This window comes from Gallinula chloropus, assembly GCF_964237585.1.
Source record: "Gallinula chloropus genome assembly, chromosome: 5".
Classification (NCBI taxonomy): domain Eukaryota; kingdom Metazoa; phylum Chordata; class Aves; order Gruiformes; family Rallidae; genus Gallinula; species Gallinula chloropus.
In genome coordinates, this window is record NC_140090.1 from 18628840 (window position 1) to 18642140 (window position 13301).

At 36.7% G+C, this 13301-nt stretch overlaps 1 protein-coding gene across 1 annotated transcript; it reads right to left on the reverse strand.

Moving 5' to 3' along the window:
• Positions 1-6045: 6045 nt before the first annotated feature.
• On the reverse strand, positions 6046-12491 carry GCG (glucagon; the record flags this gene model as incomplete). Its single annotated transcript, XM_084265121.1, has 6 exons — positions 6046-6070; positions 6900-7043; positions 9226-9363; positions 10938-10991; positions 11822-11983; positions 12394-12491. The coding sequence occupies 6 exons, from the start codon at positions 12489-12491 to the stop codon at positions 6046-6048; spliced, it is 621 nt and encodes a 206-aa protein (XP_084121247.1).
• Positions 12492-13301: the final 810 nt, after the last annotated feature.

The following is a 13301-nucleotide window of genomic DNA, read 5'->3' on the forward strand; positions in this document are numbered from 1 at the left end:
GGCGCGGCGAGCCTGGACGAGTGGTGGTGCGGCAGCAGCGCGGAGCAAGGCGGGGCGGGGCGGGGCCGCTGTCCTGGTCGCGGGGGCCGGGCGGAGGAGACCTGCCGGCTTGAGGCTCCGCAATTCTGCCGCTGCCCCAGGGGGTTTCCCGGTGAGCGGTGCTGGGCGCCTGGAGGGGGAAGTCGGGGGCGGCTGTCGCTTGCAGGAAGCAAGCAAGCAAGCAGCGCCAAGCACTGGGGCTTTGCGCAAAGCCTGGGCTTTCCGGCTGGCTCCGCAGCCCCGCGTGTTGTTTTTTGAGCGGTGGTTTCTCCTCCAGTTCAAACGCCGGGAGCGCGGCGACGGAGCTGTACGTTAAAGAGGAGGGACCTTTGACTCTGAAAGGATTTCTGTAGGAAATCAGATAACGGCCACACAGAGGTCCCAGAAACGAAATGCTTTCAAACGCTAATGCATGGCAAAGCTCTTAATGCTTCGATAACACACCAGCATTTCTTGTTTCTGCTCTTTGAACTTCTTTCTCTGGCATTCGAGTCGTGGAAAGGCTGATAAAATTGCAGGAAGGGCTTCTATTCATTTCTTTGGCACTGGTTCTTGGGATAGAGGAGAGGCAAATGTCTGCCCAATAGAATTTTAAGTTAAGGCCAGAAAATGGAAGTATAGGATAAAAGTTTAAAATTTAGCTCTGAAGATGGCCCTGGTTTATCACATCAGATAGTTCCCCTTCCAAAGGAGAATTTTGAATATGTGTAGCAATAGCTAATTGGTGGAAAAGCCTGAGAATAGCCTGTAAATAAAAACTATAACACATTCGATTGTTTAAGAAACTGAGCACCACCAAGTAGTCAGAAAGCTGCTGGAGTTTCTGGGATCTTCTTAATGGAAGAATTCTAGCAGAAAAAAAAATAATTATTGAGTGATTTCTGCTTTAGGTTTAGTCTATCATAGCTCCCCCCTCACCCCTCCAGTTGCAGAACACTAGCAGTTATCGGAGTTGTAGGTATTTTACAGTTTGAGCAATGGAACAGAAAAAAACATGCAATGCACTAAAGAAGCCAAAGAAGATAGAAAATGTTTTTAGTCTTGCCTTCAAAATACTTGACAGAACTTTTAGTAAAGTTGTGCTGCTTTTTCCTTCATCCTACTTCTGCAGACTGAGCCCAGCATGTAGTATTTTGATGCTGTTCGTTAAGTAATCTGTGCCTGGAAGTGGGTTAGTAACTTTTTATGATAGGTAGAACTCCTTAGAGTAACCAAAAATATTTACAAATATAAAGGGTCTGTCTATGTGGAAGGCAATAGACTTCATCTGGATATAAATTTATGCTCTGCTCACTCCTGGGAGGTAATGATTGCTACTAGTTACGCTACCTATATTAGCTTACCTTAGGAATACTGTTAATGTGCCCTGACAGTGGTTCCATGCAGCTCAGTGTAATTTTACAATGGAGGATCTAATGTGCTGCAGATTCACACCTTGCTTAAGACTAATTTCTGTGTTTACTTTATGAAGTAAAATCACAGTGAAATGTTAGTCTTTTACATTAGTTTTCAAACTAATATCCTGTATATGCTGTGAGATGCATGAGCAGAGTTTCAGAATGACTTACAGCTCCACTAAAATATCTATCCGGTATACTGTGCATTTGCTCCTTTTATGAACAATAAAAAAGAAAGAAAACACTCCTTCCACCACCAATGAGATGAATTTTCCTTTTCCTAGTGAGTAGGAATTACCACATATATATAATTCAGCTGATCTGTGCCTTGTTTTCTAAGCATTTAAGCAATGATCATTGCTGTGCCGCAAAGTATAATCTCTGTCTGGCGATAAAATGTACCTGAATGTTACCAAGCTTTTCATAGCCAAGTTGCAGTTTAATAATGTATTGAGAGATTATCTGCAAGGTTTTAATGCTTCTCGGTGGTTAATTCTAAAGAGAAAGAGCGAGCTATGCTGACAAAACCCATGCCTAGCATCTGCTAGTTCCAGTGGGCACACAATTTTAAGTACCTTTGGAAATGTCTAATAACATACACTGCTTCTCACTCCGGTCATGCCAGAGAGGCTTATGGGACCTTATTCTGTAATCAGAACCACCTGAGTGATCCAGTAAGGGTCAACATAGCAGAATACATTTTCCATGCAGTTGCAATAATTCCTAGCAGCACCTTGAAAAAATCTTGCTACTCCTGTCTGATCAAAATACTCACAGTCCCAAAAATTACTGTAGTGATTGTGATCTGGATATCCAGAAGTGGCTGCTAGACAATAAAATTTAAGAAGTCATAGCTCTTCATCGTAATGTATACTGAACACAAAAGTATTCATAAAGAAGTTGTATGATTAAGCGTCACTTACTACAAAGTAACCTGAAGACTCACAAACACTTGGTGGACCTGCCAGATGTGGTGTCTCCATCAGACTTTTAGCTTCAGTGAAACTTAAGGCTTTCTTGTAAGTCTGTTTATATATTTGAGTCTTTCCTCCAGAAATATTTGGAGAAGTCAAACAGCAAAAATGAGAAACGTAAGTTCTCTGCAGAACAAAAAAAATTATTGTTTGTGACTAAAATAGATAGAGTTTACTTTACAGGTGTCATAATGTGTTCCAGGTGTCTTAATGTTTGGCTATGGAGACAAAATATGTGCTGGGGAAAGTTTTATTCTGATTCAGTGTCTGACTTCAAATGTGCTGTGAGGAAGAGAAGATAAAAGTGCTGTTAGCATGGAGGAGTGTTCAGGTTCTACTTGACTGTGTCTTTTGATACCGTGTATATTAAAAATGTGTGCGTTTTTCAGAAATTATTTCTTTTTGTTTCTTTGCCTTTTGAGGCTGAAATGGCATAAGGACTGTTTTGTAACTCATCATTACACTGGTTCTGTTTGAGAGGACTGTGAAGAGAGTGCTAACTGTCAATCAGGAAAGCAAATGAGAATAAACCTGTGTTTTCTGTGGTTATGTCACTGGGACAACCATTCCAATGTGGCTTAGTAGCAGTAACAGTGTCATTAGGTTGTTTCAAGTTAATTTTATAAAGAATAATACCTAAATTTCCTGACAACTGAAAAGCCTGGCCTTGTGTCCTCAGACCACAGTTGTATGGTTAGAGTGTCTCAGTCTTCTGTCAATTTTTATTGTATTAATTCCAATTGTCTTGTTTTGCTTCAATACACTTATTTTTCCAGATACTTAGTATACAGGGTGGAAGAGGAAGGATGCTCCACACTCAGCATATCAAATACAGTTAATAAAGGAGGTAATACTTAGAACAGTTTTTAATGTAAGGCCACCTGGAAGTTCTAGGCAGCACTTGTGCAGATACACAGAGGACTGTAGGTACACACACGAGTTAATGGAATATGGAGTTGCAGAAGGTGTACGTACATAATACAGTCAAAACATCTGGGCCAGTGGTACTTTTTCATACAACTCAAGATCTAAGGTTCAATTTTCTGGTAGAGTGAAGGGGTCAGCTTGGAGTGAATGAAAACGAAAAATAATTTAAGTTTACACACCATAAACTGCATCTAAGAAACATTCTCAATGTATTTCTTATAAGATGAGGCCCATAGCCTAACTCTTTCATAGGTTTAAAATTCACATCAGGTGTAGAGGGACATTGCAATGGTGCCATCTTTTATAACATGCCAGTCAGGACTCCTCATACACACCAGGGTATGTGATTTTAATAAGCTATAGACAGTTTGGGTCCTTGACTAGAAAGGAGATTAATGTTTCTGAGAGTGGATGAGGGTGTAGCCCTGTAGGTAATACTAGAATAAGCTTCTGAGCATGATTCCCTTAAGCAGTGCTATTTCCCTTCCTTTATTTGCCAAGAGCAAATTGAAGTCCCCTCATACAAGCATCAGCACCACAGGCAATGTCATCAGCATAATCACTGACAGCTGTTGTTCCCTTGCCTGAACACTTTGAAAACCATCTATGATTTAAAAGGAATGTTCTGGCCACTCCATTCCTAAATTTCTTACTGTATGTAAGGCCTAGAATTATCTCTCTCCCTTACTAGACTACAAAATTAAGATTAAGACATAAATAACAATTCTCTCTAGGCCTGAATGCTGCAGCTATTCTGCCCTCTCTCAGCCTGCAGACACGGGTAGCTACTGCCTAGTAAAGGCACTTTTTAAAGGAGCGTCCACTGTTTATTTCTCTGTGTGTGTGTGTGTGTTCATTCACTGAATTTCATCTAGCATGTATAAGAAATATCCAGCACATACCTAATTTTTGATCACGTATGGACTTGCTCTGTGATTTCAGGATATATAAATCCTAGTCTTGTTGAGCTAAAACATGTGTTTAACACTTCTGGAACATGCTCAACTTCATCTCACTTCTGAAGAAAGGGTGTCTTTTGGTTCATGTTCTAGATTGGGACTTAGAAAATTAAAGATTAAATATTTTTGCTGTGTTCCAGACACAGTGCAAAGCTCTATTGAGTTTTAATTGTTTAAAGTTGGAATATTAGAAAATCTTCGTGTTGCTGTCAAGAAGCTGTTACAGATAGCAAGTTGGGTGTGATCAGCCCTGATCTGAAAGTATAGATTATTGGTTCTTTTAGACTTTGGGAAGACAATCTAATCTGATTTTTCCAGAAATTCCAGATTGTCAGTGAAAGTTCCAGATGCCTCTAAAAAAAAAAAAAAAAAGAAAAAGAAAAAGATGCAAACCAAAAAAAGACACAAAACAATACTAATTATTCCCAGCAAAGTTACAGGTGCTGATTCTGATTCAGCAGCACTCCTGCTTCTCATTAACTTCTACTACATACTTGCTAAGCCCATTGGCTTTCTCTTAAACCGCTTGCCCTTCAGGACATTTTATTATCGATACCTGGCATGTTGCTATTACATCAAGGGGAGCAAAAGGGTTTTGGGGAGCCATTAGGAGCAAGAGGTGTGTAACAGCACCTGTTTGAGAGTTGCAGTTACTGCCATACCTACAAAAACATGCCCTGGCCAACTTAGAGTCTACTAGATTGCATTGCTATAGACGCTGAGGTCTGCAGGGAAAATGTTCTCTCACCGTAATGGAGAAGACACAGGTTACTGAAATACCAGTGTGGGTTACAGTACAATGTTGCTAAAGGCAAGAGATGACAGAGAAAAAGTGGTTCTCAGAGGAAGGAGGAGGAATACAACACAGATTAGAGTGACCCCAGGGCTGTTTGAGTTGGCTTTACTTGGCAATCTTACAAAATTTGAAGAAATTATGTGGCAGTTTCCACTGCTAATGGAGTATATTGCACTTATTGTTTTTCAAAGCTGTCCCCCTGCTTTTGCTGAGAAACCAGAATTTATGCTAATGAAGAATCCTTCTCTGTTCAGTCTTGTTTCCTGCTCTAGCTTCATCTTTCATGATTTTTTTTCAACTAAAGATAATTCAAAGTTCACACAGCTCTTTTCTGGGAATCATTATGGAGAAAATGTGACAAAACAAAATATTGAGCTTGTTTTATCATTCCAAGATCTCAGTGACACTAAAGTATTAGAATAAAATGAAATGGAGTGCAAAGAGGCACACGGGGTATACACATGAAAAGTCAACAGAAAAGAAGCTTGAAAAAATTTATTTAAGGCTATCATTTAATATCCTTAAAGCTTAGCCTTTTTATAACAAAGGTTTTAAGAGGGATATTCACTTCTCAGGCATTTGTAACTGCCAGCCCCTTACAAATAACACATATAATTGGTGATTGAATTCTTTGTGTGTAAAGTCAACATTATAGAAAAATAATTTATCATTAAATATAAATTAAGTTACTTCAGTCCTAATATATGGAAAATATGAAGATATGGAACTTTCATCGTCTTAAAGCTGTTAAGATAACCATCCCTTAGACAATAGGTTTTCCATATATAAACCTTTGGCAACAATAAACTGCATTACAATTATTTTCTGGCATGCAAGGTGACATAGCTTTGTTACAACCAATGTAAATGACAGAATACAGATTTCAGAATCTCGTAATCACTGGCAGTTGATGCAATGAAGATCTTCATTTATCCCATTTTTATTCTGCATTTTTACTGGTATTCTCCCAAAAGGTCCCTGGGAAAAAAAAAAAAAAAAAAAGGGGGCAATTTAGGACATATTCTAAATCTCCCAAGTTTTATTAAGTATACGTGGAACATATTTTTTCTGTTTAGAAGTTAGCAGATGATAATTCCACAGCCCTCTCAATGTCTCTCTATAATACAAGATTGAAAACAATTATTCACAGAATCGTAGAATTGTAGAGGTTGGAAAGGACCTCAAGAGATCATCGAGTCCAACCTCCCTGCCAAAGCAGGTTCCCTAGGACTGATTGCACAGGTAGGTGTCCAGACAGGTCTTAAACATCTCCAGAGAAGGAAAATTCTTACTGGAAAAGTATTTTTAATAGTTTCTAATAGACTATTTTCTTTTTTTTTTTCAATGCTGAACTATAAACAAACACAAAATAGTAAAATGTTAATAAAACCTGTATTTTAACAATAGCTTCTAAATTTTTGAGATAATATTAGTACCCTATTCCTTAATGACAAACTGCAATTTAAGGCAGCATTTTTTATTACAGTCTTCAAAGAATAATCAGTTTGGTGTAATTTTAACAATAAATATTTCTAATTTTATAATGCCCATCCAAAGGAGGGGTTTTTTTCACTAATGTAATACGACTTTCTGGTAACATTAAGTGTCAAAATTCCCCACAAGTTAAATAGGAAACTATCAAATAGGTTCACCACTGACGAAAAGACATATGATATTTTTCTATAATAAAGTTTTTAACACAGATACGTCAATAGTTAAGAGGAAAATTAGCAATATTTTCCCCATGTGTGACAAATACATTTAAAACCCCAATATGCTAAGAATAACACAATTAAAATTCAGGCACCTTTGGGTAACTTTTGTGTTAATCAGCCATTTTAGGAACTCTTTGGCAGCCATGTCATCCAGGACTTTGTTGATATCGCTCGTGAAAGTGCCATCTGCATGTCTTCGGCCCATTTCTTCGGCCACAAGAGCTTTTTCTGGGAAACTTTAAAGGGAAGAAATTATCAAACAATTTTCAGATCAAAATAAGCACACTGTTTTAAAGGGCCTCGTTACAGGATTCTAACACACCACACATTTCCTGTGATTTTAAGGAATTAAGGCCTAAGCCTGACGCTATGGCTCAGTATAGCATGATGTATAGCAGAACATCTTTTGAGGCATTATTTTCATAGCAGACTAAAGCATGGTTGTCTCCCTTTACTAGATGAGACCTGTTCCTTTGGGTGAGTCTAAATTCCTCTCTAGCATTTTTAGAAAAGCCATATAGACAAAACCATATCTTGGTCTGCAATGGCTATCCCAAGGATACTAGGCATCAGTGAAACTGAGTAGATTTACTAAGAATTGTTATTTAAGAAATACCACTACTAAAGCATTATACTAAATTTTTCATACAATTTTTTCAATTTTAATTTTATTTAAGTCTTAGTTATATACTTAGAATTATATTACATAAGTATTTAGATATTAAGAGCAGCAATTTTTTAGGGTGTGCATGTGTTAAAATATCTCAGTGACGCCTTTGTTGGTTATATTTTCTTGTTTGCTGTAAAATAACATTTTGTATTTGGAATCAGATCCCAATTCTTGCTCTATCCTTTTTTGACTGCTGGAAAACCATGATACCAGGAGCCTGATTTAGAAAACTTTTTTCTCTTGTTTCATCCCATCACATGTAGGACAATTTTTATGGCTTCCATTAGGTTGAGCTGATGCTGAAGTGTACTATGCTCTGAGACCAATGAGAGGTAGACCAGTTCTTTTCATGCTGGTCTGCAATAATTTCAGGGAAGGCTATATACAAGTTTAACTGCAAATAATACTAAATATTGGAAAGCAGAAGAGTTGTCTACATTTAATGGTTCATCTAGGTTTCTAAACTTAGTTCATCACACCTAGGTTGTGTTTATCTCTTACAGGTACTGAAAACCCTATTTCTGCTCATGATAATAAAATATGGCAGAAAAACAACTGCAAACCTGAGTATCACTATGAAGTGACAGCAGCTTTTCTACTATTTGTATAGCTGACCTTATTTGTTTAACTGTTTATTCAGGAAATCATGATTATTTACAAAATTTACTTTTACCTATTCAGTCTTCCTTGACTACAACACACAATCTCATCTTATGGATTACATTTTATTATAATTATAATTATTTATTATTTTTATATAGTGCGAGAGACTTACATAGTACTTTACAGCTGGTAGAATATATAATCAGAAGATTAAGTGAAATTCCTGCCCCAAAGAGCTTACAGTCTAAAGGTACAAATAAGTACAGAATAGTTAAAAGATGGGGAGTGGCATGTGCATGGTGTAGCTCCTACTCACGCAGAATTGGAAAGAGATGAGTTAGGAATATGCCTGCGGGAAGTTGAAAATAATGCCATTCTAAGTGTAAGATTATAATGAAACGAGATGGGAAATCTTGAGTACATTAAATGAATAGGCTTGAGAAATCTGCAGTGAGTATGTGGAGAACAAGATATTAATGAAAGAAATCAGAGACATAGGTAGGTCAAAACTGCGGCATTGCATCCAGGAAACTGTGAGCCATAGCAAAAGAAGTAGAGGTGTCTTAAAAAGAAAAATAAGGAAATTATAGTCATTTTGTCAGCAGCAACTTGGAGATACTTTGTGGAGCATGGGAAAAGGAAAAGAAGTCATCAATTACTGCTGGGAATGATAACCAGCGCATGGAGTACAGCTCACGACATTAGTAAAAATTTGATTTTGGAAATATTGCAGAGGAAAAGATTGACCTTGGAAGGGAAAAAATGATAAGGTAATATGACACTGACTTGAATCTTCTCAATGATACTTAAGGAGACTAAGCAATGTTATGTGACTGGGGAGAAAGCTGGTAGTTAGAGGGAGGTCTGGTATAGTTTTAGATACGTTGACCTTAAATATAACTTGACCTTTTGGAGTGTAACAGCATACTGAACAGGTTTTTCTGTTTTGGTTTTTTTTTTTTCAATACGTATTTGAAATTAATAATCCAATGTGATAGTCAAACACCAACAGAATATCTTCTATTACAAAATAAAAACATGAAGTACAGCAAGAGTCATCAAAAACACATCAAAATTTCATCAGACTTGATTTCTAACCCCAAAAGCAAGGCAAAATTTTATAATAGGAATGGATGGGTTCTTACTCTCTTCTTCCTCGTCCATTCACTAACCAAGCAATGAACTCTTTGGCAGCTTGACCTTCCAAATAAGAGGTGATATCGCTGGTATAGGTGCCTTCAGCATGTCTCTCGAATTCAGCATGACGCTTGGATATCGCATTACTGAAAGAAGAGAAATACTGTAGGAGCAGACTGCGTAAAGTTTTACTTTTTAACTTTCCTTGATTTATATTTTCAACAACCCAACTAGTATTTCTTATTAGGGAGAAGGTGGTTTTTGGTTTTTTGTTGTTTTTCTTTTCTCAAATTACTCTTGATATATTTTTTCTTGATATCTTTCAGTTCTGAAGGCATTAACCTATGCTATGGAATGCAGTTTCATGCAGAGATGCTCGAACTAGTTCTGAACAAATCAAATAAAATGCTGGAAGCAATTATAGCTGAATTGCAATGGTCTGCTAGATTAATTAGCTACGATCAACAAACTATTTTATTATACAGACATACTTTTTGCTACCTCTTGTGTTTCTTGTAATTTCCATTAAGCCGCTCATCCTACCTTCATCTTCATTATTGCTTAGAAAAACTGTTCAGATTAATTCCTTTTGAATTTACATTTTTAAATGCTTTATGAACACTTTTAATTGTCATTCTGACCAAGTGATATATCTTTGAAAAATTTCAAGCCTGATCACCTCCAGCTTAATAGAGAAAGACAATTGCCTTCTCCTTCCCTCTACTTCATTGTGCTTCTTTCTATGAAGTTATGTCACACTGGCCCTTAGGAAGACAAGCTGCACTGAGAAGTAAACGTGGAATATTTTCCAAAATAACTTCCCTAGCATTGCTATTTCAGAATTTGCTAATTTCTGCCCAAGTTTCAGGGCCTCTAGCTCTTTTTATTATTTTTCTATTTTCTTGGGATTACACTATTCCTCCTAATTTAGTACCATCTGCACTTTTCATCAGCATGCTAACTAGAGTTGTTTGGAACATTTTTAATGAAAAATTAATTTTGTTCAGATATTCTGCTTCATTGACGCTGAAAGACTATTGCAGATTTGTTACTGATATTGACAACGGTTTGAACGGAAGGATCTTTGTGTTCCGGTCTATTCTCATTGGAATTTCTGACAACAGGAAGAATTAATATAGGTTTTTCAATCTGTTTTGTAAGAACTCTTACTGGGTTTGTTTTATTTGTTTAAAATTTCAGTCCCCCATCACTCTCTCAAAAACAAGGAAACAAAATTCTGGCTTCCAACAGGTCTTGTGTTCTTTCTTGTCAAGAGGGAGCAGTTTACATAACAAGGGACTGAGTTTTTAGGGCTGAGTGCTGTATCGTGTGCTATCAGCTCTCTGCAAATTTGTGCCTGGCCCTTTCCCTTTCATTAGTTTTTGGGGTTTCTTTCCTGCTTTTTTTGTTGTTTGTTTGGTTTTTTTTTTTTTTTTTAAATCTTAATCTCTTCTTTCCTTTATTACTTGAAATGTTCTTTCCAGAAATCTATTCTCATCCTGTTGCATTCCTGGAAGCCACTACACATAGCCATAGAACACAAGTACAAGAATAAATAACATAGAGACATTCCCTCTTTACTTGTAAAAAGCAGGTGTGAGATAATTTCTTTTGGAAGGCATTTCTTGTATTATGGTAACTTTGTAAAGAATAATAGTTGTTTTCTTTCCTGTTTAACAGCAAATGGTTCTTGAATAACAAGTTGTGGCAACTAGAATACCTTGAGAGCTGGTCCGGAAGTTTGTCATTTTCTTTGTCCTCCTGTCCTTGCTGGCTGTAGTAGAATTCCACAATCACTATATTATTATTACCATTACATTGCAGAGCATGCATAAGCTGATAAGATTTTATTGGTTATTATTTAAATATTATGATAAGAATAATGACTGCTTAATATAATTAATAATTTCAGGCTTATGAATTTAAATGAATATGACATGTAGAAATTGGTACCTTATACTTTAAAGACCTCAACAGGGATTTAATTGCACTAGTAGCATAGATATTTGGATTTTGTGGGCAGGTCTCTAGAATGCCGGGAATAGACTTATATACTTTTACATGATTTGTGCTCTCAGCTTGGTAGCTTGTGTTTAATCAAAGTATATTTTCAAAAAATGTGCCAACTTATGCCTTAGCAGTATACTTGTGATACTGAAGTATTGAGTAGTCAACAAAACCTAATCTTTATCTTCCTTTCCATAAATTAAACATCAGGATTGGAGTGTCCATAGATAGGAAAGTTTTATTAAGGCCTAATGGCCCAGACCTTCACATTATATTTACATATCTTATTCCTATTGAACTTAATTCATTCACAGAAACAATCTGTCCCAGAAGGGCTGATATAGGTTTTTTTAGGTGGCATATCAGGTAATATACTGATACTACACTTGATTTATCCAAATTTTGGACTGATTTTGCACATATTCCCCATTTCTAAAAATATATTAAAATTATATATAATTTTTCCTTAAGTACTTTACTGATTTGAGGATTATACACGATCTGTGATGGGAAGCTGAAATCACGAAATTGAATTCAGCTAGATTTGTGGCTGTTTCTGTATATGGCAGTCCATAGCAATGTGACCAAAACGCTTACCCGTTCCTTTTAGTGCTCATTAACCATTGCACAAAGTCCTGAGCGCGTCTAGTGTCCAAGTACTTGCTGTAATCACTGGTGAATGTGCCTTGTGAGTGACGTTTCACTTCATTCAGCTGTCTAGATTCATCTACTGGTTCAGACTGGGTAGCTTTGAAAGATCTGTGAAAAGTTTACAACTTGTATATTTGCAGTGGTTATAGTACACTCTACAGGTGCATTGACTTTCCTTTTAAAAATACTATTTTATGCAGTCTCAAAATAAAACCAAATTACATTCTCGATCACTACTAGCTGGCTAGTAAAATGAATCAACACAGCAGATTGGATACTGGGATACTGCACAGTTACATGGTGGTCTTAGCTAACAAAGGCAGCCATTGTTTGTAATACCAAAAACTTCTGTGCTACCCTTCATAATAATAAAAAAAATTGCCAATTCCAATGGTAGCTTAAGGACTCTGTAATAGAAAACAAAACCCCTGTCTCTAAGTCATAGTATGTTTTGCTTTAACTAGAAGAAAACAAAGTTCAGGCCAAGTATTTCTAGAAGTTTGATCTAAAGAAGTTACCTTGATTTCTCCTCTGTATCCTGAAGAGGATTTTGCCAGCTGCCTTGAACAATCATTAAAAGGAGCCCAGCAACAAAATAAATACTTTTCATTTTCATTGCCTGTTAAAACAGAAATAAGGCAACAAAGGAAAATTTAATAATCTTTACATAAAACAGAATCAATTACATCAAAAACTAAACTTGATACTGACACCCTGTGAGGATAGGGTCCATGTTCAGTGGATGGAAACGGCAGTACATTCAAATCTCTGTTATAGTCTTTAGGATCTAGTCTCCGTTCTAGAATGCAAGGTGAGCCGAGAGCAACTGCAGCCTCAATTTATTTTGTAGTACCAGCATAAAAGTCTGTATCTCCTTTGCTCTGTGTTTTGGTGATGGCAAGCATTAGGCCTGTTTCTATAACAATGCTTTATTGCAAAACTAGGATATTGGAGTGACTTTTATCAGTTCCCATCTTGTTCATTAGAGAAAAAACAAAGCAAACCTCTATAAAGAATGCTGTCACATTACCAGCTCCCTATTTTTTCCTACTGGCCCTCCATCTTCCTTTTAAAAGGTTTTGGTTTTTTTAAAATAACAGATATTACAGCACTAGGCCTTTGGACTTAACAACTTATTAACAGGTGTCACTCCTTAGAAAAAAGTCAAAGACAAAACACACACTGGCTTGTGTTCGATCCATGATGGGACATAACAAATTTTGCTTGTCACACTACTGACATAATACTTCATTTCTGCTTAAGGGCTTCCATTATGGGGCTGTATGGGATATAGAAGATGTATAGAAAAGGAAGTGAATTTAAAATTTGGTTAGGTCTTTTTGACCTTGACAAAGAAATTGAATATGCCATTCATTCAATGGCTAAATGCTCATTCCTTGAATAATGAATAGTAAATGCAAATTCA